This window comes from Mauremys reevesii, linkage group 23 (assembly GCF_016161935.1).
Source record: "Mauremys reevesii isolate NIE-2019 linkage group 23, ASM1616193v1, whole genome shotgun sequence".
Lineage (NCBI taxonomy): Eukaryota > Metazoa > Chordata > Testudines > Geoemydidae > Mauremys > Mauremys reevesii.
Window position 1 is genome coordinate 17,095,677 of NC_052645.1, and position 27,057 is coordinate 17,122,733.

A 27,057-nucleotide genomic window follows, 5' to 3' on the forward strand; every position below is an offset into this window, starting at 1 on the left:
CAACGCACCGATTGCAGGCACAACCCAGCAGCTTCCGCTGCCTGAGCTCGCCTTGCAGTGTGGGCTGCATTTTCCTCTTCTCACACCCGCCGTCCCACATGCTCCCCAGGAGGGAACGTGATGCCTAAAGGCCATTTTACACCCCCCGCCCCTCCATGCCCATTTCTGGAAGCCTTCCCCCGGCAGAGGGTAAAAATGTCTTAGGGTGACCAGACAGCAAGTGTGAAAAATCGGGATGGGGTGGGGGGGTTGGGTAAGAGGAGCCTATAGAAGACAGACCCCAAAACTGGGACATCTGGTCACCCTAGAATGTCTAGACTAGTGCCCATCATGGCACACAAGGACATTGGTGAGTGGAAGGTTTAGGTATGACACCAGTGAAAGGCTCCTTTGCTTTCAAAATGAAATGACATCTCTTCTTCGCAGTTGAGGACTGGGTAGCTCTCTCAGCACTATAGAGTATGGAGCTTGAGGGGGACAAGTCAATTTGTCACTTAGTTTTCTTTTGAGCTATTTATTAAAATGTTTGGGATACAGATGGTCATTATTTCACTTTCCTTGAAATGGGAATTGCAAATATTTATATGGGAAAATGTTTATAGTTTTTTAAACTACGTCTTCCATTATAATTCCCACTGAAACTTTATATCCGCAAGAAAAGCACTGTGACAAATTACAGCACTGATTCAGAAAATCCCACAGGGCCACCAGCAAGCCATCTACTTAAATCATACACCTAACAGATCTAGGGGAAGAGGAACAAAATCATACCATGTTCTCATTGTTAGCATAATATTTATTTTTTGTTTTGTTCTTTAGCTATAAAAGAACTGGACTACATACAACAATATAAACATATATAGTACATATACAATTTAACATACAATAAAGACATTCAGTAATGCACCACTGTAGAAAAAAAGTTACAAAAAGCACTTAAAGATTTGTTCCCCATCCCTTAATAAGGGTAAATTGCTGCTGTGGTGGTGGTCTACATAACTTCTTAACTTTGGTTCCATTTAGTTTTTACTCATCCACCTTGACACACACAAAAGTCTCAGTCAGATACACTTGGAAACCTGGCAGCCAATGACAAAATGTCATAGGCACTTTCCTATTAGCAACTCTTGGGAAATGTCCAGTTATAAATCTCCAAAGTTCCACCTGTTGAGCATTGCTTTATCTATTGCACACTGCATTCTCTAGATACTGTGCTGGTACCTTTAGTCAGACACTGAAAAGACCCTGGCTTTAAATCTACACAGTGAGACTAGTGTCCCACATAGAACTTTTGGCCCTCAGTGCTTATGGAACCAGGAGATAAGATGTCAGTTCTCCCACTTCCAAGATAAAAGGTTGCCTTAGTAGGTTTTTTTGTTTGTTTTTAATTTTGCACCTTATTTGCTATTACATGGTGAAACAGAAATACTAGGGCACTTTATTAAAACAGGAGTCAAGTTTCTCCTGTATTCTTAATTTAACAGTTAATTCAACAGAAAATAGAATTTAAACAGTGAAAAATATACCAAGAATCAGACTTACAGAGAAAGTGGAGATAACTGAAGAATTTCAGGCACAAAGCAGAGTTAGGATATAAACAAAGAATATTTTCTTTATAGCAATTAATACTATAGTAAGGTTTACTCTGGTTAAACCAGTTGATCAATTTCAAGACAATGCATTACCCAGTAACCTGCAGAAAATGTTTGCAGCTGTATTGGTCTTAGAAAGTTGAAAAGGTAAATTAAAAAAAATACCCTTTACTGGGTCAAAAAGTAATTTACCAGTATAGAAGCCAATGCACAGACCTCTGCCTGAGTATTTTGACCCACCCAGGCTCTCAAGTTCACCCAGAGGAATTTACAGGATTGGCACTTGAGTCAGAAGCTTTCAGGCCAAAAAAGTTCCAGTGTCAGGTGCTGGCTCAAAAGCTGATGGATTAAGTATTTCTTGATTTAGTGAACATTCTAGGTTTTGGTTTAATACCTACTGATAGGACCTTCTGAGCCCCAAAAGCTTGGGTATTCTAAATATGTTGATCCACTAGATGTCATATTATCCACCTTACCCAGCAATAAAAGTTTAAAAACATCTTAGCTATTGTAAGGCAAACTTTCTAAAGTTTGCATGTGAACAATATGTAGTGTGTTTTAGGGTTTTTTTGTGTTTTTTGGTCCCACACCCCACCCCACCCCACCAGCTATTTGTGCTCAAACAAGAAAATTGATTTGAATATCAGTGATACAGTCAATTACACTCAAATGAAGTTTTAGTGTTCACATGATAAACTTCTGTTTTCAGGGGTATTGAATAGCTAAAAGTTCAAGGCATACTCAGTCTTACCATTAAGAGCTTGGAGAACTTTTCAAACTGATTTGGACCCTAATCCTTAAAATGCATGCTTAGCTTTATGCATGTTACTAGTCTCATAGTTAATAGGGCCACACATGTGCATAAGGTTAAATGTGTGTGTCAGTCTTTACAGGATCTGAGCCTTAGCCAGTTAAGTTACCAGCATGAGAAAAGTATGATTTCATGTACTTTGATGGTTCTTTTGTAAGTCAAAAAAATTCTGCATCATGTTTTGTAGGTCCTTAGTTTAAGGTGTGGAATACTGCCTCTGGGTATTTTGGGATGAACGTGTAAGTGGCTACATACTGCATTTGTTGTTTTTAATCTGTTCCTGTGCATATACCATCTTCAAATAAAAATTAGGTAGAAGCAAAGAAGTGTTATAATAATTGTTAAGAGCCTGTGTTTTAAAGAGTGTTCGAGTTGACCCTGGCAGCAGAGAACACAGTAACTATGACTCTGATCCTATAACAAGATCCATTTAGGTAGACTTGTATGCCTGCATTGAGCCATTGGCAGGATTGGAACTATATTTCTCTACTTACCTATATTTATTTAAGAACAAGTGAAATCTTAGGCTCCATTACATGATTTTAAACACCTCCACCTATTTAGAGTCTGCAACAGTCCAAAAACTGACTGAAACAGACAAAAACTGACTCAGTGAAATGATTATAGCATATTATGTTATCAATAATTTACACTTTCTAGTAAGGCTTTAAAATAAAAAAAACACAACATACATTTAAGTTTATAATGTACATCAAAGTGAGGAGGGACACCCGATTTAAATTTTGCTCCAAATTTTAGTTTGCAAAGCAACTTTTACAGTGTGACCAACAAATGTTTCCTCACATTAATAATTCCAATTATAATAGTTAGTTTTAAACATTTGAACAATGTTCATGGATGATTGAACTGCTAAAGGAGCACTCAAGGAAGATAAGGCCATTGTGGAGAAACTAAATTAATTCTTTGCATCAGTCTTCACTGCAGAGGATGTGAGGGAGTTTCCCACACCTCAGCCATTCTTTTTAGCTGACAAATTTGAGGAACTGTCCCAGATTGAGGTGTCATTAGAAGATGTTTTGGAACAAATTTATAAACTAAACAGTAATAAGTCACCAGAACCAGATGGTATTCACCCAAGAGTTCTGAAGGAACTGAAATATGAAATTACAGAACTACTAGCTGTAGTATGTAACTTATCATTTAAATCAGCTTCTGTACCAGATGACTGGAGGATAGCTAATGTGACACCAATTTTTTTTAAAAAGGCTCCAGTGCCTATCCTGGCAATTACAGGCCAGTAAGCCTAACTTCAGTACCAGGCAAATAGGTTGAAACTATAGTAAATAACAGAATTACCAGACACAGATGAACACAATTTGTTGAAGGAAGAGTCAACATGGTTTTGTAAAGGGAAATCATGTCTCACCAATCTATTAGAATTCTCTGAGTGGGGTCAACAAACATGGACAGCAGTGAACCAGGGGATACAGTATACTTAGATTTTCAGAAAGCCTTTGACAAGGTTCCTCACCAAAGGTTCTTAAGCAAAGTAAGGAGTCATGGGATAAGAGGGAAGACTCTCTCATCAATCAGTAACTTGTTAAAAGAAGGGAAAGTAGGAATAAATGGCCAGTTTTCTGAATGGAGAGAGGTAAATAGTGGTGTCCCCCATGGGTCTGTACTGGGACCAGTGCTGTTCAAAATATTCATAAATGATCTGGAAAAAGGGGTAAACAGTGAGGTGGTAAAATTTGCAGACAATACAAAATTACTCAACAGTTAAGTCTAAAGCAGACTGCAAAGAATTACAAAGGAATCTCACAAAACTGGGTGACGGGACAACAAAATGTCAGGGAAATTCAATGTTGATAAACGCAAAGTAATGCACATTGGAAAACATAATTCCAATTATACATATAAAATGAGGGGTCTAAATTAGCTGTTACCACTCAAGAAAAATCTTGGTGTCATTGTGCACAGTTCCCTGAAAACATCCACTCTGTGCGGCGGCAGTCAAAAATAACACAATGTTAGGATCCATTAGGAAAGGGATATAAGAAGACAGAAAATACTATAATGCCTCTATATAAATCCATGGTACACCCACATCTTGAATACTGCATGTGAATCTGGTCTCCCCATCTCAACATTTTTTTTAATAGCTTAGATAGATAGAGGAAGGAAGTGGAAAAGGTACAGAGAAGGGCAACAAAAATTATTAGAGGTATGAAACAGCTTCTGTGTGAGGGGAGATTAAAAAACGACTGGGACATTTTAGCTTGGAAAAGAGAACACTAAAAGGGGATATGATAGAGCTCTATAAAATCTTGACTGGTGTGGAGAAAATGAATAAGGAAATGTTATTTACTCCTTCACGAGAACTAGGGGTCATCCAACGAAATTAGTAAGTAGCAGGTTTAAAACAAACAAAAGAACGTACTTCTTCACACAACGCATAGTCAACTTCATTGCCAGGGGATGTTGTGAAGGCCAAAAGTATAACTGGGTTCAAAAGAGAACTAGATAAGTTCCTGGAGGATTGGTCCATTAATGACTATTAGCCAGGATGGCAGGGATGCAATGCCATGCTCTGAGTGTCACTAGCCTCTGTCAGATGCTGGGAGCGGACAATAGGGGATGTATCACACAATGACCACCTGTTCTGTTCATTCTCTCTGAAGCCCCTGGCACTGGCCACTGTTGGAAGACAGGATATTGGGTTAGATTAAACTTTGGTCTGACCCAGTATGGCCATTTTTATGTTCTTAATAATTCCTGTGCACTGTTTTAAACCCAAACATTACAGCTCTAAGACCCCTGAATAAACAAAAGTTTTCATTGTCTAAACTGGGAAAAATGTAAAAAGTCAACTGGGTTTCTTAAATTTTCACTTAATCTAAGGGGTTACAAAGCAACATAGGTAAATAAATACATTTGTTTTTTTAAAAAAATCATACTTAATCTGGATTTTTTAAAACCTATTATTTTTACAAATCTCATCCAAGAGGTTACTATCACAGAGAAATTAGGAAGGAAATTATGTATCTGTTTTTTGCAGTTTATTATGTGCATTTGACAACAGTCAGTTTCACTATTTCCCCAGAGGGTTGTGCAGGACCCCCCCACAGCAACAGGGGAAAGAAAAGTTCTTTAAAGAAATAAAAATTAAAAATGAAACCATGATTGTAAAACCATAAAAGTTATTAGGAAGAATCAGTAGTACCTGAAAACCCTTTTTAAAAAAAAAATTGACTAGCTTTTAAAGTTGATAGTATCCTTTTAATCTTTCCTTGCCATGAATTTGATTTTTGCTTGCATAGTGCCCATTGCCAGCAGTGGATGGATTGAATGTCTGGGAATTAAACATTGAGTGTGAGCCTTAACTTGGAGTTTCCTCGATTTAGTCAACTGGTCTATGTTTTATAAAGCATGCCCCTCTCAACTAGGTTTACTTTCTACACAAGGCCAATAGGTTCTAGATTCCTCCAAGTATCCACTGATGTAGTTAAATCAGCTGTTCAAATAAGGCTCAGCTCATAAGTGTGTCCGTTAATTAGGTAGACTAAATTAAAGGACTCCAGCTATAAAGTTACTGTTCAAATTTCAGACAAACAAAATTACTCAGATTTGGAAGATTAATGTTTACAAGTTCAATGCACCATTAATATCATTGCAGCACATATTTCTTTAGTGAAAAACAGTGCCATTATGTGCAAACAAATAGATTAAGTATACTCCTAAACAACGTAAATTATGTAGAGCTAAGAATTTAAGATATGTAGTTTTGTGGCCTTTTAAAAACCTTGAAAGAAAAGATCACATTAGAAACAAGCCTACTAAGATCATTTTCTTTGATTCTTCATTCAGCACCATATGAATATTCTTTAGAATTGAAGTGTCACTTTCTCAAAGCTTGTAAAGGCTGGATTTACATGGAAGATTTCAAGGAAACATCATGGAATTGGGTGGGAAGCACAGCAAACATAGATCTACATAAACATCTGTCACAAGAAACTGAATAAAGCATAACCTTTTCTACTAAACACAGAGGCTGAATTAAGGACCCACTGAAAAACAAAATGGCACGCTGTGACAGATCAACAGAAATTGCAATTTTGCTGGTCACTTTCAAACTGCAATGTGATTGGAATCTCTCTCCCACCCCACCCCTTCCCCCAACATTACACAAAACTTAACACAGTTCCATTCTCTATGCACAAGACACACAACAAAAATTTCTAAAACCAAATGAAGCAGGCTGAATTCAAACAGCTGAAGGTCACTGCAGTATTTCCCACAGCTCTTAAATCCACCGCATACATGCCTTCACAAGAGCACTGATTTTCCTCTTCTGAAGGTCTTCACAATTTCAGAGTTCACTAGTACATGCCTCAACATAGTTCTACAGTGTTTCTCTGATAAGCTAAATCACCAGAAAGATGCATTGTAACACACTATCCAGCACCATATCCAATGAATATTCCAAGTCTAGTGGCCTCTAATATTTACACTGAAGTGGCACCTCTCTGCCAGAATGACCATCGAGATCAGGATGCCATGCTGATGAAAAGTTAGGATGACTATTTACATTCCTACCCCACCTTCATTATGCAACTCAGTCCTCAGTTGTCAAAACTATGAGGACTCCTTTTCAAATGTTCTTACACAAAGTCCTTTGCTCATCTGATAAGCAGATATCAGAGAATACCATCGTGAACTTGGGTTAGCTGGGCAGAAACAGAGAAGTAATCAAAAAGACCACCCCCATGGGATTATAGATAGGAGTTTCAAAAGTGCTTATGTGATCTAGAAGCCCACCCTATAGGCCAGATTTTCAAAAGTGTTTAGAACCCAGAATTGAAGTTGGATGTTCAGGAGAGCTCAGTTCCCATTTAGGCTCCTAAATGAAGTGGCCAGGGCTCTTTTGTAGATCCAGACACTCATTCAGGTGCCTAAATAGGAGCTGCTGGTATTTGCTTAGTTCTTTGGAAAATCTAGCCCTAATACTAATATGCTATGCTGATGAAACTAGGACATGATTGTTCAGACACCAACACCAATGTACAAACAATAGGAAATAAGGACTACTGGAGAGGTTTTGTAACAAACTAGAAAACAAATACAAATAGCTTATTTTTAACGGTACGTTGCTCCCCTCAATTTAAGTTACAGAAAATAAACCCAGCAAGAAATGAAATATCTTCCAGAAAGAGAGCACTTAAAGTAAGACTTCTAGTTTTGTGGAGACATTTCAAACAACTCTATTTACCTTTGATTTTTTTTTTTTGCTACTTTGCTAGTAATTCAAGATAAACAGAGGCTTGTTTCATTTTTAGTCATCCTCTTTGATCTTGCAATGAAGTCATAATGCCGCATTTGTGATATCAGAATCACTTCTGTACAAGTAGATTGTGATATCACACCAGGATTATTGCCTTGCTACAGGATGAAGCAAATAAAGAAGCTGAACTGTGGGGCAGAATGTTCTTATCCAATATGTGAAATAATAGCACAAGGTATACAGAAAATGACTGGTTAAATCAGCTGCTTTTTATATAAAAATGTTCCATTTTATGTTTGCTCAGTGTAAAGTCTTCTTTAAAACATAAGAAAGGAAAACTGTCTTTTTAACTGAGACGATCTTCTTGTGTCAGTGATGTCTATCTGCAATCTTCTGTTCTAGCACTTGATCCAGAAAGTGAGGCCCAAATACAATGCTTTTCATTGAACATTTACGAACAAGTTAGAAAGTACTATCTACGTACAGTATTCACCTTCACTTCACAGAATCCTTCAATACTGTAACTTCTTTAACTTTAAGTTTAGCAGTAGCTTACCCAAGAGCTCTTTACAGTTTCCCAGCTAATTTCATAGTTTACAGCAATTTGGTACTGAACAGGTAAATTAAATAAAGTAATCTTGCCTCCTTCAAAAGCCAACTTGTATCTGTCCAACAAGGAAAATGCAGGGTCCAAGTTGGAATTTTAACAAGAGACAGTACCTGGATGAATTCATAAGACAATGAAAGGGTACAAACCATCATAGGAATCATCAAAGACTATTTTTGACTATATAAGAAGAAAAATCTCATTAGGAAAGGGGAAGTTTGCATACAGGGAGTCTCTAATTTTACAAAGGGTCTCACCTGGTTTCTTCAAAAATAGTTTGCAGGGATGGTGTTATATATGTAGTCCAGATTTTTCTTTGGAATTGTACTTCAGCTAGATCAACAGTAAATCTGACTATTTAATCTACTAAAGAAACCACTTTTCTAGATTGCTAGGTTATAACTTCTACTTTAAATGGTTGAAAAGAGGCGGGCAGTGCACTTAGTCTTGCTTCAGTGACCAGTGCACTTTGGACACTATTTTACTAGATCACAGAATAAGTATTCTGTGTAGTTCTCAGGCCTGGACTACTGTCTAATGGGCATTAAATACAGACCAGAAGAATCACAGCCCAAGCTCGGTTGTTCTCCTGGGATGGAAATGCAGTGAAAACTGCCCAAAAATAGAAACTTGCTCTCTAAGTACATATATGAACAAACATGTGTGAAGATTCTCTACTGAATATGCTTCCCTTTGTAGCATATTTGTTATCCTGGTAATTTACTGTGGTTTCCAGGTTAAATCCTATTCTAAACTTTTAAGATTAAACAAACAGTTAGGATTTACAGTTTCAGACAGGACTTTCCTAACATAAGAGGGACGAGATTGCAAAACAGTTTAGAGAAGTCCAAGGTTAAGGATGAAAACTACATTTATTTTCTCCACATCTCTTCCTAGAAAGATGATGGTTGGCCCGCTTGAGACCAGGATTGAGGGACCATGGCAGCATTGTGAGAGGAAACTCAGTATCAAATGATCATGATGATCCTTCACCTGCAAATAATGTTATCCTTCCCTCAGAGCCAGGGTACAGAAGCACAACACGTGATTGCAAGGAGACAGCCTCTGCTCATCCAGGACAGAAAATTCCCTCAGAATTCTAGTGCACAGCACTGAAAAGTTAAAAAATATTTCAAAATCCAGTTCTTCCCACCTGTTCTATCAAAACTGGAATTTAGTAATAAAAACAGAGTTCCACAAAACTGGTTAAATATGCAGTTTTCTGCTGTAGAATGACCAATCACAGGGGAAACGCTTTAAATCTGCCAACCCTCCTTCTGTTACTACATCAGTGCCTCTCGGTCTGATAAGCTTCTATGGATCTCCTGCTTATCATCAGCATCATCATCATCAGCTGGATCATTTTCCTCACCAGATTCGACATATATAGGCCAATCATTGTCTGTATCACCCTTTTCTTGACCTTCTGATGAAGGTTCCATCAGACTGAGGTTAATGGGCATTGAATCCTCATGCGTAGTCGTTACACAAGTGCAGCTGTCACACAAGCCAAAGCGCCGTAATCCCTGTGATAGGCTACTTGTGAACGTTCTTCTGCAACCCTTGCAGATAATTGGCTTGTTTGATCGGTGCACCTGATCAATGAGAAATAAAACATAATTGTAAATTGGCTGGCCTATCTTGTTGTTTTATTCCTTTTTGGAGATGCTGCTTCCATATATTCCAAGATGAAACACGCAGCAGCATTTACCAAACTTGCAGGGCAAATGATCACATCACCTTTCTAAGAGGTTTTGGACTAAAATAGCTGTATTACATTAAATGTCAATTTCTTAGTCTTAACCATTGCCCAGTTAACCTTACATATTGGGAGCAGAATCATTCTATACTCTACTGTACTTTAGAATAGCCTTAAGTCAAAATGTGATACATATTCATTATTTACACAGATCAGCATAATGACTGAGAAACACTGAACACAGGAGCTTACTATTTATTTTTAAGTCTGCTTCTGACAGATATCTGCTTTCATCAAACTTACACTCAGAGCATGACTCCGAAGGTGCTCCTGCCGGGTGAAGCGTTTGCCGCACGTCTCACAAGGGTAGGGTCTCTCCCCTGTATGAGAGCGAATGTGCCGTTTTAGTATTCCCTTCTGCTTAGCCGTGTAGGGACAGAACGGGCATTTGTGGAGCTTGATTGGCACAACTAACACATCACCTTTTAAAAAGAAAAGAATATATTTTAGACAATTCAACAAAGTTAGCTAGGTTGCTTGTTACAATCCTTGCCTGCAAGATAGGGCCAGAATACTTACATATTTTTCCTCTTTGTATTTGGCTAACTTGTGTGTGTGTATATATATATATAATTGTATGGTCTCTTTTTTAAAAGCTTATGGAGCTGCAGGTGCTTAGCACCCTTGAAAATCAGGCAGCTTTAAAATACATTTAATAAATTGGCAACATTGATTTCTGGTGTGATGTATTTGCTAGACTATGCTCAATATGCGAGCCATTGAAAGTTTCTTGTTATCGTCAAGATTATTTTTGAAAAAGGTGTCATATTAATCGCAGTGGAAAAGTCTTTAATTTAGCCACAGGAAAGTGCACAGGCAGTAGCAGTGTAAGATGTCCAATATGCTATAATAATGGGCCTCAATTTAGACATAGAGAGACCATCCCCAGAGGTAATTTATGCCTCTGTCCCCATTCAAGTTTTAGTAGGCTCTCTCCTGGGACTAACAGAAATCTTCCATCTCTAATATATTTGCTGTTTGTGTTTTATTTTTTCTAGTAAAATAGGCCTAGGTTCAGAATATACACATACAATTAAACATTGATAAATTCATGTGAGAAGATGCAAAAATTGAGAATTGTATTTGAAGATTACATTTTTAAATAAAAATGGGCATTACTGAGCTTGTTCATGATAGCCAATATATGACTGACAAGAGATGTCCTTTGTAACATGACTAGGATTGGATAGCGATGTTAAGAGACTAAAAAGTGCATGTTGCTTTATACACTGATTCAAGAAAGCACTTGAAACACATCCTTAATGTTAAGGCGCCCCACTGAAATCAATGGGACTAAAGTGCATGATTAAAGTTATGCACAGACATAGTCCTTTAATGTACTGCAGCCTCAAAGATTAACTAAAATCTTTTTCAATAAATATAAAAATCAGTAATGACACTAATAATTCATGTATAGACATGTACATATACATATACATACACATATATACACACACACACTTTCAAAAACAAGATATCTGAGCTCATTCCGTAACTTTAGCTACCAGGGCCGGAGTTCAGCGTTCTGTGTCTCCCTTGAAAAAGCTGAATACATCACAAGAACCTAAACCAGCATAAAGAATAGTTTTCTGTTCTACTTCAGGTGCTAGTGAGAAACACAGAACCCTGAATGCATGTTTAAAATACATATTTCTAGTGATAAAAATTATCAATAATTAATAGAATTTGCTAGAAACTTTTATCAGGTTTTATGTGCATTTTCACTTTTAATTCTAGATTAACAATTTGAAGAGTTTTACTTGAAAAAACATCAATGGAACATAATGTTATCCTATTAGATGTATGCTATGCTACAGTATTTTGGAAGCAGTAGATGTTATTGTAACAGAATACTGCCATTAAATATTATTTCAGTTATGCTAATTGACTAATAGTTAATGATTTTATCAGCTGAACATTGATTCACTACAGTGAGAGTTCCTTACAGACCTGCTGAACTCTAAGTGGCTTTAAGAACACACTTGTGTGCTTGAGCTAGTGATGGCATAAACATAGCTTTACCTTCTACAGCATACACTATTTCTGTGCATAACTCCTATTGCCTACATCATTTTTTTTAACTTGGCGACTTATGAATGGCTATGAGAACTGATGTGTACTTCAGGCAAGGAGTAGAGCCCATCTTAAAGGACAGTTTTTGAAAGGTAAACAGAGACAGTGTTTGGGAAAAGAAATAGTCTTCCAACTTTATTACAAGCAGATGGAAGACCCAAAATCGTTAACGGCCATTTTAGGAAATGTGTATATTTACATGAGATTTTTCTCCTTCAGGTCCCTGAAGGTGCTGCCACATAGCCTTCCTACTGGTGCTGAGAAATCCCAGCATGCATTTGGGCTAGTGAAAGCAGCAGCCCTGATGATCAGCAATGGAGAAGGAAGTCTGCCTCTAGAGGGAAAATATGCAGTGTAGTTAATATTCCGCCTCTCAGAGTTTATAGCATAACTAACATGGGGTTATCAGTTTGTCTTTCTGAATCCTTAACAACTCTTCTTCATAATACTAACAGTTATAAGAGGCAAAGTTTTTCTTACATTCATCCTTCATTCCAGTGTTGTCTCAAATTATGTTACCATTTAGTAAACTGGTGGTCACCAACATTAGACTCCAAAACACCTATTTCAAATACAAGTTTTTAGATCAGAAATACTTACCTTCCAAATGCTGCACTGAGCAAAATGAGTGCAGCTTTCTTTTGAAGTCCAGAACAATAGTTTATTTTGCTGTTGCATAAAATTCAGCAATATTTTCCTGTGAAGTATACTGAACAAGAATGAGAATAACTGTTCAATTAACATAGAAAGTTATACAAATAAGCAGCTTCCTCATCTGTTATACAGACATTATCTACAGCCTAAGGAATTCTCATCTCACCTGTATCCTCTCCATACCAGTCGCTGTGAATGTCCATCATGGAACTCATGGCCACTCCTGCATCTTCTGGCCTACCCTCAAAGCCCCGAACAAAGTGATGAACCACATCATCTTTTCTTTGAGCGGCACTGTTGCGTAGCAGGGCCTCTAGAAACTGTTTCATATGATAGTTATTGCAGGCCAAGTCCATTGCCTGGCCACTGTGCAGCCCCTCTTCCATCTGCTCAAGAGATAACGGAGTTGGATACTGCTGTAGTCGTTCACCCACTTCTACTTCCACTTCATCAGAGTCAAATTCTACTTTTGGTTCTACTACCCCTTTGGGCAGAGAAGAATTAATGTCATCTGGAGAATCACTGCTTACAGGGTCTCTCACCACAAGTTCCATTGGGTGGCAGCTGCTACATTCACCACAGGGAGGATCTCTCTGACAATCAGAAATCCTTTCCTTTTCTTGCAGAGAAGACACGGAGGCAGAGCACTGGCTCTTTGTACCATAAGAAGTGCCCTCTCTGACAGAACTAGAGCTTCCGCTATCAGCCTGATAGAAAGCAGCTTCTCTCTCTATTTTTCTGCAAATATCTAGCGATGACCTGATGTATGTTTTGCAAAAATTGACCACATCAGTCATCTGCAAGTAGCTAGCTGCGGACATGACTTCAATAACATTTTCTCCACAAAGATCCAGCTTCCCTGAATAAAGGAAATCTAGGATGATGGAGAAGGCCTCTGAAGTAACAATGTCCAAAGAAGCAGTGCTGTGTCGCCCACTGTCTTGAATGTAATGAATCAATAGGGCTCTGAAGTAGCCGCTATTGGCAAAGAGAATGTTCTTGTGAGCTTTGAAGATCCTGCCTTCCACAATAATACTGCAGTCACAAAAAAAATCCCTCTTTCTTTGCTCATTGAGCTCTCCCAAGAGTTTTGTGTAGTATGACTGCATCTCCATTTCTCCTATTGCTGCTTCTGATCACTGACAAGAAACATAAAGAGAGAACATTAGAGCAGAAATGATTCCACAAAGGGAGAAGAAATCAAAACCTATCACTGTTTTCCCTCCTTCTCCCCCCCCTCCCCCCCGCAACAACCTGGCCTATAATCATATTCAGACTCCAGGGGGAGGGGGGGAATTAAAACCTGAAGTCACTGTACCATTCCAACTATGACAGTCCACGTCCAATTATTATTAGCATTAACACAGCACCAAGGAGCCCTACTCATGGACCAGAAACCCATTGTACTAGGCACTGCACAAACACAGAACAAAAAGATGGTCCCTGCCCTAAAGAGCTTACAATCTAAATAGAGTAGCCTCTGTCCTTTCTTAATGGACAACATACTAGCTTGACAAATCCCAACTCAGCCAACCTATCACAGACACATGGCAAAGATGCAGTGATTGTGTACAGTGCTCCGAAGAGTCAGGACAATTCTAAACTTCAGATAGTCGGAGATGGTATCTGCTTTTAATAACACTTTCAGTAAAACTGATTCCAGGGTAAAATGACAACCCGCCCTGAGAAAAGTTTTTGAAGATACAGTTATCAAAGTTCACCTTTTTACTTATATACTAGTTGTCTCATTGGATGAGATTACGTGCACCGCTACTGACATTAATCCCTTGTTCTTTATTAAAAAAAATCAGACACTATTGTTTTTCTGATATTTGCAGTCAAGGGTGAAACTGGCATAGGTTGGTTGCTCAGGAGCACTGCTGGTAGAAAAGCTAATGAAAACTGGAAAGGCTTAAGAAGAACAATACATTTTACTTATTTAAGGCTTTCCACTTGAGAATTTCAGAGAACTTCACACGCCTGAAGTCTCACAATGCTCCTGTGGGACTGGAAGCGCTAACCCCATTTTCCAGGCAGGGGAATTGAAGAACTAAGCTTAAGCATCCCACAGAAAGTCTGCGGTAGAGCTCGGAACCCGGCTCATTTCACTCCCGCTCTTGCATTTTAGCCAGGCGCTCCTGTGGCAATCAGTCTAGGGGCACGATTTGGCACCGTATTCTGCATGTTCTTTTGAGCAGCTCTCCCCCTTGGTTGCAAGTGGGAAATGCCAAGTGTGCTGGAGAGGAGCCAGCCTTGCCCACCCCAGCACAGCAAACACGCCTCGGGCAGCTGAGCAGGGCCGAGTCCCTGCAGCCCCCCAGAGGGACGGGGAGTCCATCAGACTTCGCGGGGTCAGCACTGGCCTCCCCCACAGGATACCCTCCGCCCCCGAGCCCGGGACCCCCGGGACAGAGCCTGCCGGCCCCCCCCGGTGGGGCAGGGAGTGGGGCTAGGGCCCCTGTGCAGCCCCTCCCCCAGCTCTGCGCAGAGGGCAGCTGGCGGGGGGGGCGGTGATGCCGCTCAGCCGCCCCAGCCACACCCCGAACCGACCCCCGCTCCCGTCCCCTCCTGAATGAAAAAGCGGAACCTCCATTCTCCCTCTCACCTTTACCCGGCCCCTCGCGCAGCGCTACCGAACCTGACGCACGCGCCGGGCCGGACCCTCCTTCTCGCCGCACCTCCCGAGCACAGCCCGCCAACCCCGCGGCAGGATAGGCCAAGAGGCGGTGCCTCCTTCCCAGCAGGGTAGTGTGCGCCCTCCCCGGCCGCCCGCCCTCACCCCACGGAGCATGCGCCCTTCGCCTCGGCCGCCTCCAGGGTTGGAGTTCCCTGCTGTGATTCTCCTCTTCGGGGCCGGAGCCAGGGGCAGGGACTACACATCCCAGCATGCACCGCGAGGGCCTGTTCTCCCGGGCTGGGGCTGGGTCTCTCGGGCGGTGCTGGGGGCTCGGGGCAGATCAGGAGCCGTGCGGCTGGGTTGGAAGCGCAGCCCCAGCGGGGCTTGGCCCCCCTGGGCTCTCGGCGTTGGAGAGGGGAAGGCGGAATGACTGAGATCGGTACCGTCCGGGCAGTGCCTTCCAATGGCCTCAGCCTCCCTGCTGTGCTATTTACAGACCATCTGCGCCCCTCCTGTCACCCCCCGGAGCCTACAGCGCCTCACAGCTCAGAGCTGCGTCCCAAAGGCAGCCAGGCACCAGACCTGGCCAAATGTCACCGGCGAGAACATGAACGGAATATTCATAGACATGGGAGATGGGGAGTGTAGAGTCCCTCGTCACAGAACCACCACGTTTCACTTGTCTCCTACACACACACCCAACCAACCCCATAGAGGGCTGCCACCTTCCTGATCGCACAAAACGGAGCACCCTTGCGCTGCCCCTTCTCTGAGGCCCTGCCCCCACTCACTCCATCCCCCTCCGGCCCTCACTCACTTTCACTGGGCTGAGGCAAGGGGTCCGGATGTGGGAGAGGGTGAGGGCTCCAGCTGGGGGTGCAGGCTCCTGGGTGGGGCCAGAAATGAGGGGTTGAGGCAGGGGTGAAAGTAGGCCCATACAGGCCTGTACGGCATACCAATAAGAAGCTGGTACCAGCCCATATGCTGCCATGCCCCTTCCCCCCCCCCCCCCCGTTGTCGGCAACCCTTCCAGTAGGGACCCTACCAGCAGGGCCACTGATGGGGGCAGGTGAAAGGCGCAGCTGCCCCGGGACCAGCAATTTAAAAGGTCCCAGGGCTCCTGGCCGCTGCAGCCGCCACTGCAACAGCGGCCGGAGCTCTGGGCCCTTTTAAATCGCTGCCAGAGCCCTGGGCAGCGGAACCTAGGGACTGCAGGGATGTGCCGGCCACTTCAAGGAGTTGCATGGAACCACAGCAGGAAAGGAGCCTGCCTTAGTCCCACTTTTAATGGCCCGATCAGTGGTGCTAACTGGAGCCACCAGGGTCCCTTTTTGACCGGGCGTTCCGGTCAAAAACCAGACACCTGGCAACCCTACCCCCATATATAATCACTTTTCTCCTCACCATCAGTTTTCATACTTCCCTCAGTATATTACTTCTTTTTGTAGTCCACTAATTCTTTCTCCCTATCAAATCTATACCTTCCTACAGTATTAGTCCTTGCCAAATTCCTCATCCCACTCCCCATCCTCCCTGCCAGACTCTAATTCCCTGCTCCTGCCCCAGTCCCTTATTTCTCACACTTCCCCCTTACATTTCCTCTTCACAGTCCCTCAGCTCTTTCTCCACCGTCCCTTTGCTATTTTACTTTATTCCCACCTCCCTGCATCTTTATCTACCCTTCGATTAATAACCAAGAGTTTCGTACACTCCTCATTTCCACTAAGCAGATATGTGAATTTATGAATTTGCTATAAGATGAATTGTGAACTCCCTTCTCTAATAAGCAGTGCCTAAACAGCATGCCCTTCACAGAATACACTCTGGTCACTCAGCAATGAAGAAAATCTGTAGTATTTTGGGACTGTGCAAGAAAGAGGAGCAGAGCTAAGCCGGAGGGAAAAGAGAAATGAAGCAGGGTACAGATGCTCCTAAATGGCATGTTTCCCAGACAAAGAGTAAGAAATCACATCACTGTTTGCCACATAAGTTAACGTTGCTCAAATTCTCCTACATGGCCTCCAAATCCCAGTGGAGAGAGCAGAAGCAAGCAGCAGCAGGCAGGGAACCAATAGCAGAACAGCAAGTGACCTAGCTCAGCTGCCATTTTCAGAGGGCAGAGCAGGGAGGCAAGGACATTCACATATTGTCTGAGATCACCAGGATTTCAGCAGTTATCTACACATCCTTGACGTACATGTGCTTTGAAGGGACAAGATGGGGGCGGTAATATCTTTTATTGGACCAACTTCTGTTGGTGAGAGAGACAAGCTTTTGAGCTTACACCCAGCTTTTCTTTAGGTCTGGGAAATGTACTGTCACATGCTAAATAATCAGTTTCACCTTGTATTTAGCTGTCACTCAGTATATTTCCCATACCTGAAGAAGAGCACTGTGCAAGCTTGAAAGCTTGTCTCTCTCACCAACAAAAGTTGGTCCAATAAGAGATATTACCTCACCCACCTTGTGTCTCTAACATCCTGGAAACAACACAGCTACAACAATACTGCATATGTGCTTTGAAGGTCATGGCCATTGTCCCTTGTATGCAGTGGGATGATGCAGCATAGGGTGACCAGACAGCAAATGTGAAAAACTGGGACGGGGTGGGGGGGTAATAGGAGCCTATATAAGAAAAAGACCCAAAAAATCAGGACTGTCCCTATAAAATCAGGACATCTGGTCACCCTAATGCAGCATAACTAAAAACTTGTCAAAATCTCAGATCTCTTTACGTATTTCTTCACTTGCACTAATTTATTTGTGAAAGAGGAATAGATTCATACATATGATCAACACTTTGATCCTGAAACACATGACTCTCATGAACTACCCTTCCCAAATCACAGGAATATAGGAATTATCATACCAGATCTGACTAGTGGGCCAACTAGTTCAGTATCCTGTCTCTGACAGTGGCCAGATGCTTCAGAGGAGGGTGCAAAAACTCCATCGTGGACATTTATGGAATAAACCATCCAGAGACATTTCTTCTTAAATACTATCCATTATTGGTCATCTTATGCATTGAAGTATCCCTTCTGAAAATAAATGGTATTCTTTGCTTCTTTTTTTTCTGGCCCAGTAACTTACTCGATATATTATCCTTTGTATAAAGTAGTTCTGTCTAAGTTCCCTAATTATTTAAAAATTAAGGAACTGATCCTGCAACCTTACTTGCTAGAGTAGTCCCAATGGGACTATTTACATGAGTAAGCTGAAGGATCAGTCCCGACATTTCCTGGGTTGTAGATTATGTCCTGTGGGGGGGAAATATCTCTATATACCTTTCAGAAGTTTGAAAACAAGGACTCTGACCCACCCTAACTCAGTGCCTCAAAAAGGAGTTGGGGTCATAATGATTCCAGGGACCCTCTCTTTTTTTGTCTCCTTTTCATTTGTTTAAAATTATAAAATGTTCACATTTTAGCTGTCTATAAATTCTGCATTCACTCTTGTAGTTGAGAAAGCAAGCAGGCACCTCCTAGGCTGCATAACCACTCCATGAACGGCCTACAGAGAATGCAGTGTTGCATCCACTTCTGCGCTTCCTCCTTCTCTGTCTGGAAAGCCAAATGTCTCTTACACAACACCTTCAGCCCAGACAGTGCCATCCCTGAAGCCCTACAGCTTAACCATCCTTCATCTCGCCAATGACTAAACTGGACACAATTTTGACTAGTAAGAAGAGCCACTGATTTTCTGTTCAGGTTTTAATTAACACATTATTGTTTTTATTATTATTCCTGTATAAAATACCAACAATTTGCTATACAAATAATAAGTAGTGGGCCAAATCCTGGCCCACAGTGCTGCTTTGCACTGTTCTGGGGGTGCAAAGCAGCTATCAAAGCAGCTAAACTGATTTACCCTGGCATAAGGGGTGAGGCTGGGAAAAATGAAGGTGTGGCCCGAGCACTGCTGTGTCCTGGAATGGTCACTTTGCAATTGCTGCAGCTGGTAGGCTTGAGGCTGCTCTAAATTCCTCCTTGGGACTGGACAAACAACCTGAAGATAAGGACGATGCAAAGATGGCCTTACAGGCCCCAGCCCTATTAGCAACAACCAATCCAAATGGGTGGTTCTGAGGATCTGTCCTATTTAGTTAATTACAGTCTGAATGGAAAATCAGTGACACTTCCTACCAATTAAAGAGCATCATTAACAGGCTCCAAGCCTCCAAATAGTATCAGACTCTTATTCAAATGTTTCTCAGCTTTCTCTATGAGCTAAGCTGTAGTTCACTTTGTACAGAGGTCTGTTGGGAAGCAGAAGGTTAAATACCACAGTAATGGGTGCAGCTTATGGACCTAGATAGAAGGTCATGGTTTCTATTCACCATAACTCATAGATGGTCAGCTGTTGACCTTCTGTCTATATGTACAAAGGCCTAAGTGTGCTGTCTTGACTTCAGCCCTTGCTGCTCTGCAAAAAAATCTTTCCAAATGAGGCACCGGCATTCTTAACCCTTCCACTATTTACTTTGGATACTTTTCAAATGTTTCCTTTACCATCAATCTGTTATTACACACTCTTTATTTAGAAATACAATGGCTTTTAATACAAAAAGTTTTATGAAAATAGAGCTTGTAAAGGAGAAAGCTTTACTCTTCTGTGATCCTAACCCGGGAAGTGTAAAATGTGCCATATCTTCGTGAAGGCCAGATGAAAATTCATAAGATTGGTGGCAAAATAGTTGATCAGTGGAGCCAACTGAATCCACGCAGCATAAATCTTAGGTCTGTAATATTACAACAAAGCTGGATCCCTATTAATCTTCGCCCTAGGCGAGGTACAGAATACCCATTGTCCAAAAAGAAGTCTACCAGAACTTCTGGCCAGCCGCATTGCTGCAAAGTGCAGCCAACCAGAATTATGGTCTCTAAAGTTGTTAGACACCAGATTTTCAGAGTCTGAGCACCTCCTCAGTGTTACTGTGCTGGTAGTCTGCATTCCATAAAAGCAGACTCACTGCCCCCAAACCAGTCAGCCTTCCTTCTGACCCAGGAGGCATTGTTTCTGGGTGGTCATTCAGGACAAACAGACTCGTTGTTTGAGAACTTCATATAGAAAATTCTTCTCTGAAAAATCATATAATTATTCCTGGAAATCTGATAATGGGGTGGGAAATTGTTGTCCTAAAAGGTTTTGGAGCACTCACAAACCAGTCTGAGGGCAAATGTTAATTGGTTTATATATGGAATAGCTTCCGTCATACGTAAATTCTTCCCTACTTACAGGATCGTTCTAAGTCTAATACAAAATTGTTTGAATTCTCTTCTCCTTCTATATTAACTATCTTGCTAGTACCCACTGTGTCTATTCTAATGCTGATGTGCTCTGCCTGTCTCTAGTCTAGATGATTATTCTTCCTGGTGCTCTGTGTGTTAGTTATTAACAGTCATCCTCTCCCAGCATGGCAGAGTGGTACATTAACTAGCTTGGTTTAGAACTATAATGGAAAAGAACATTGAAACTTTCTCTCCTGTGAAAATCTACATGCTCCACACTGCAATTAGAATGAATCAGTCTGTGACCTTCTGTGACCTCTTTATAACCTTTCAACTCTACCTGCTAATAACTCATCATTGTCTTAAATTTATTTTAATATTCCCAACACTATCTGACCACATATAACTGCTTTGAAAACTGTTACCATCTCCAATTTCAAAACATTTAGTAGTGTTTTGTAATATAAAATAAACATATATTCTAAAACTACAATATAAAAGCTTTAATTCTATCAAGGAGCTTTGATTCAAATGTTGTTGTTATTTATTATGTTTTTAGGAATCCTCAGTAAAATTACAGGATCTACATGCTTTACGCTCCATTCTATTAAATATACATTAATTGGTATATTTTGGTTTTGCAGTAAGAGTTACTAAGAGAGTCTGAAAGAAAAATAATAAGTGAGTTTATTAAGAGGGATACATATATTTGTACAAACAGGCAGGAGATAATTTCACTTGAGTCTAGTGGCACAGAAACTCTACCCTTCCTGCCCCCAAGGCTCTCCACCAGGCTATCACATTACAAACATTACACCATCTGATTAAACTTTCACTGGCTGATTATACCCCTAGAATACAGTTTCCATCAGATTAACACTCTTGGTGGTGGTGCAATCACTGCAATATATTTTAACATTTCAAACGCACCCCTGGATTTATGAAAGATGGGTTCACTCATGCAGTAGGAAACCTTTTTACACTTTACTAATTACAAGCCCAAGCGACATATACTATACATCCATGCTAGCAATAAAGGTGAAAGATACTTGCACATGCTTTGAAGAAAGTATGTATCATTTTATTTTGATCTTGTCAGATCTCACAAGCAAAGTAGGTTTAGGGCTGGTCAGTATTTGGATGGGAGATTTACAAGGAAAATCCAGCCATGGTGCTCCAAGAAACAGATTTAGTGATTCAGTAAGTGGCACTCTGTACTTAGGGTTCAGCTCTACATTCTTTGTGCACCCTAAACTCCAAAGAGAGCAATGCAGGATCAAGCACTGAGTCAATACGGAATGAAACCTTTAGCCTGGTGCTAGTGGGTACTCCACTGTTGGAAATGCCTTATTTCAGATTAGAAGCAAAACTGAGTTCCTGACTGTGTGCGGTTAAGAAAATTACTATTTATTATTAAAATTCCATTGCATTTTTGCAAGAGAAGAGGTGTTAAGCATGGTGTCCTCATCAAATGCAAGTTTGGGGGTCATATCCTCAGTTGGTGTAAATTTACATAACTGCGTTGAAGCCAGTGGAGATGTGACAAGTTACATCAGCTGAGGATCTTGTCCTGGATCTCTGCTGTACAATTTCCCTAATTAAATCTCCCTATAATGTTATTTGGATAGTGTTCTCTACTTGCTGTCTTAAATTGTCAGATAGTGTTGCTCTGCACTGTTAAACAGCTGCAAAGTTCCACTCCAAAAGTGACTGCATTCATTGATGGGTGAAGTGATCCCTATGTAATTTGATTTTTAAAAAGCTGTGGGATTCTTCAGGATGAAAAGCATTTTCTATACATCAGACATTATTTTATTCCTTTCCCTTTTCTACAGTATATATTTAAAAATAGTTTTAAATCATAAAACCAGCATCAAGATTTTCAACACTCCACCACAGGTGCTCTTTTCTATTCTTTTTAAACATTGCTTTGTGTTAGGCAGGGGCAGAAGTCTCTGATTCTCAGAATCAGTCATTGTTAACAACCAGTTTTGCCTAACTCATGCACTAACAAGCTCTTTATTAAATGCCATTCATGATCAATTTCTGGGGAGTCAGAGCTTAATTATATGGAGATTCATACTGCCTGTCTCCAGAAATTAGCTTCAGTATTTACAGGTCTGCTTCAGTCAATAATTGGGGCTGTCTCTGCAGGAACAGTCTCTGCTTGATACCAGTTGCAGCATCATTATTTTCTGTCTTTTAATTGCATTTTTGGAGTCCTGCTTATCCAGGATGGATTCCACTTTGTCTGCAGTGTTTCATCTGCCCAGCAGTGAACCTGCACAGTTTAGTGATGGAGTTTCTAAGTTTTCTTTTTGCCAAATCATCATTGGTGCCCTTCCCTTCATTTTTAAAATTGTCTAAACTCAGTTAGGGACTCAAAGGACTTGATCCTGCTCCATTAAAATCAACAGGATTTTTTCTGTTGACTTGAAAGGGAGCAGGATCATACCCAGGGTGAGAAAATTCTTTTAAATCAATGTAGCTCAGCTAGCGAGGAACACTATGGGAGAGCTACTACCACTGATCTGTCTCTGCCACTCCCAAACTGCATCTTTCTGTCCTGGAATTTAGGGTATGTCTACATAGGAAATGGAGGTGTGATCGTAGCACAGTTAGTATCCTGCACTAGCTTTAATCTACCTGGGTAACAATAGTAGTGAAGCCATGATGGCCCTGGCTTCAGCATGGGCCAGCTGCCCCAATACAGACCTCCGGGGCATATTCTTAGGTTGCTAGTCTGCACTGAATTCTTTGCTGGGAGGTGGGTTAGCTTTGCTACTACTGTTCCCTGTGCTAGCTAGATTAAATGGTGTGCTACCAGTGCTGCAATCACACCTTCATTTTCTGTGTATCTTCTAATGCTCAGTTCCACTTCTCTCTGGCCATGCTACAACAGTGGCACCACGGTATGAGGACAGAATAGTTTCTTGAATAACAGAATCAACCTGTACATTAACAAAATAAAACAAAATATGAAGAATGAGTATGTAGAACGAGGCAGTCATACTTGCCTGAGCCAGTGTCTAAACTGAGTAATTTTTGCATGGAGTAGCAAAGGGATACATCCTTTATAGCTCTCTTGGTTTTGACCATATTACATGCATTTTAAATACGGCGGAGTCCAAAGGCAAAAATTTGCTCTTCAGGGGTACACTAAAAGTCATTAGGCAGAATGATCATGAGATGATGGCAGACATTTTAAGGATTCCTCATTCATGGATATCAGAAGTCGATGTGTCTCCAAAATCAGTTAAAATATATCTTTCCTCATCAGATCCATTTATCTCAGGGACACTTTTCCCTAGCTCTGAATCTGATCCTCCCTTGGCAAAGTGCAGTAAAGTGTTACAAGGGAAAGGAAAGAAGAAGTTTGCAAAGTGAGAAACTGAGCCCCACAGAAATGCTAATTTTATAGGCAAGCCATGAGGCCACTTAAAATGGAAAGGCTATTTTATTGCAAAACAGTAATAAGGAAGTCTGACAATAAATGGGAGTTCTTTTCCCCACAAGACAGGTAGGAATTGCCCTAACAAAAGATAATTGTGGTAGGCCAGTTGGTTAAAGAATTGTTAATCTATTTCTTGCCTCCTTGTGTTGGCAGGAAAAGTGACACCAGCCCCTTCTCCAGCCATTACATGCCTCTTGCTTGACTTTCTTTGCGAGAGTTACCCTGTTCTCCTGGTTGTGTTTGATTTAAAAGAAAGGGTATATGCCAGAAGGGGACACGCAGCAGGGAGTCGTATGTCTTCATTCAGTGTTTGACAGTAGCCAGCCAGTTTACAGCAGCAGCCATCAGGGAATATAAGGTCTTTGTTAGCCTGATACAGCCAATGAGCCTGATACAGAGCTCATTAACTACTTCATCCACAGTTGGGCTAGTTTTAAGGAATTTCTCATTTGTGTTTCCTTTTGTTAATTTCCCTCTTCAGTCCTCACTCACAATGAACTGGGAGCCACTGGAGTATCTGGCACCATTTCCCCAAATGGTGAGGGCACTATGGTTGTCAGGTTGTTAACTAGAGAGGCCAGGTGAGTGAGGGAGTGTCCTTTATTGGACTAACTTCTGTTGTTGAAAGAGACATGCTTTCCAGCCTCACAGTCCTCTTCGGTTGTTAACTGGCAGCCTGACTCAGAATACCCATGCAACATTTAACCTCTTCCCTTGGCAGCAAAACGCGCATATGAAGCCCAGTCTGTGAACTACTTGGAAATTTCAGTTCTTACGCCAGCATGTAACAGGTTGGGTTAGGTCCCAGGCAGGATTTAGTGAAAAAAGAGATTATTTTTTAAGCATTTCATTTTGCTTGTTTTGTAGAAATTCTTCACACTGCTACAGAATGCATAGTCTCTGGATCTTCTGGAGAAGAGCAGAGATGCCAAGCCAGCAACATGGACTGCACAATTCTTTTGGCACATGTTCAGTAACAGGCTTCCCTCCACAGGGATCCAAAACAACCAGAAATGAGTTGGTATTCTGAGTCCTGTTCCACATCACAGAACCACCATCAAAATTGCTATCAGTAACCATTATTGTTAGGTTCAGCAGAGTGGCCAAGAACTGAATGGGGATGGAAACTGAACTAGTATCTTGTTCTGACCCCAGAGTTGAGCTCTGCAGGTCAAAGTTGAGACACATTGATGTGGCTGCATGAGGAAGATTGCACTGCTGCTGCCTTTGCTGCACCAGTTCTGTGCACAGAGAAATTAAGTTTCCTGGAGTCTCTCACACCTTTCACAGACACTAAACTTGCTCAAATTAACTAAAAACATGGAAATTGTTACTGTTCTAAAAAAAGAAAATGGAAGCAACTCTAATGGCCCAGTGCTCATTCCCTCATGTTTTGTCACTATTTCTCTGGAAGCCAGAGTAAAACTTTCAGGAGCTGAGAACAGAATAATTTGAGCAGTGGTTTCCTCAACTGTGGAATTCATTGCCACAAGAGATCAGAATGAGCCCTTGCTTGACTCCTTTCATAGCACAACGAAAAACCCACCTTTCCATACAAGTCTTCCTGTAGTAATAAGGGCTGAAGAACAATCTGTTGTTACTTTTTTATGGATAGATGAAGATTTATACCAGCCATCTCTAAGCTGCAGTGGCTGGATCAAGGGTGAATGTGGGGCAGACATTTATTGTAATTGTTAATTTTGTATTTACATCTCAATATCAGGGGGAAGGATCCACTGCAAGGCAGCAAGAGTAAAAGAATGAGGGTTGAAATAATATAATAGGTTAGGTTCTGCCTTTTAGTCCCTGACACTGCAACATCCACAGTCCGCTCAGTCTTGGTTCATTAGATTTTGAGATATTTCGGAGAGTGCAATCAAAAGGGCTCATCTACCTGACTTGAGTGAATGTTACAATTCATTACTTCTCTGTTCAAAGGGAGTCAAGGGGAAATTCCAGATTGTGTCTGGAGTAAATTCACCTAATTTAATTCTAGCAGAGAACATAGTTCTTCTACCCACAGTCCTCAAGGGTAATGCCAGCCCCAACTCTGCTGAGTACATCTTCAGGCACAGGGTTTCAATGCCAACAGGTACATGCTGTTGGAAATATAACTGTTAGTATGTTAGGAATCAGAGAATTGTAGGACTGGAAGGGACCTGGAGAGTTCTTCTAGTCCAGTCCCCTGCACTCAAGGCAGGACTAAGTTGAAATCATATAATAGGTTAGTTTCTGCCTTATAGTCCGTGACACTGCAACATCCAGAGTCCTCTCATTCTTGTTTCATTAGATTCTGAGATCTTTGACGGTTGAAATCATATAATAGGTTAGTTTCTGCCTTTTAGAAAGCAGGGGGTTTGGAGTGGTCCCTAAATGGGAGCTCTGAGGATTCCCACCATTCTCCCGTCTTTATGCCCTGTTCTTCCCCAAAGATCCTAATATTGTTGTTGGACAATGAGAACAGGCCAAGAATCCCTTCAGATCTTACCAGAGGAGCCATGTTATGGAATTAGACAAGGTTTATTCTCCTACCTCCACCTCCACTTGGAAAGTTCACTTTCAACTAAATATAATGTAATTAGACATTCTTCATGGTTTGAAGTCTCCAGAATTGTTTTAATGTATTTTGGAGGGGATATTTTATCTCCTGTATGACTCCATTCCACTATTCTCCAGAGCTGGGATTTCATATGGCCTGGAATCTCTTGTCTGAGTATTTCTGCAACACCAGGAGGATCTCTCAGAGCTGTAGGCTTAAAGCAGCATACACTGACTGTCTATGGACAACTTTGTGCACCCTACAGTTGCTAGAGTTAATTGTTTAACAAAAGTATGGTTGACCACCAACATACCATGTTTGTACAGGAATGACCTTAGGTCACTGATATGCAGAGGATGATGGGCATAGCATGACGAATGACAAAGGACAGCTGTCAGAACCAAGATCCTTAACTCACAGATGTGTTGATTTCATTGTGCACAGGTTGCTAGGACAAGTGCGATCAAGTGATGTTAAT

At 41.1% G+C, this 27,057-nt stretch overlaps 1 protein-coding gene across 3 annotated transcripts; it reads right to left on the bottom strand.

Annotated features, from left to right (window-relative positions):
* Positions 1–7,895: 7,895 nt before the first annotated feature.
* Positions 7,896–15,469, bottom strand: ZBTB8B (zinc finger and BTB domain containing 8B). 3 transcript variants are annotated; one of them, XM_039511720.1, is made up of 4 exons: positions 15,344–15,469; positions 12,905–13,877; positions 10,255–10,433; positions 7,896–9,847 (listed from the first exon to the last, which is right to left on the bottom strand). In XM_039511720.1, the coding sequence occupies exons 2-4, from the start codon at positions 13,851–13,853 to the stop codon at positions 9,536–9,538; spliced, it is 1,440 nt and encodes a 479-aa protein (XP_039367654.1). In that variant the 5' UTR covers positions 13,854–13,877; positions 15,344–15,469; the 3' UTR covers positions 7,896–9,535. The 3 variants fall into 3 exon arrangements, with proteins under 3 accessions (XP_039367654.1, XP_039367655.1, XP_039367653.1); XM_039511721.1 differs by lacking the exon at positions 15,344–15,469 and adding an exon at positions 14,667–15,095; XM_039511719.1 differs by lacking the exon at positions 15,344–15,469 and adding an exon at positions 14,460–15,095.
* Positions 15,470–27,057: the final 11,588 nt, after the last annotated feature.

Excerpts from the sequence above, each read along its gene's own strand:
- ZBTB8B (XM_039511720.1), bottom strand. The coding sequence starts at position 13,853 with ATGGAGATGCAGTCATACTACACAAAACTCTTGGGAGAGCTCAATGAG. Across the intron at positions 10,434-12,904 it reads CTGGTATGGAGAGGATACAG|GTGATGTGTTAGTTGTGCCA; the intron begins GTGAGATGAGAA and ends TCTTTTTAAAAG. Across the intron at positions 9,848-10,254 it reads TTCGGAGTCATGCTCTGAGT|GTGCACCGATCAAACAAGCC; the intron begins GTAAGTTTGATG and ends CTCATTGATCAG.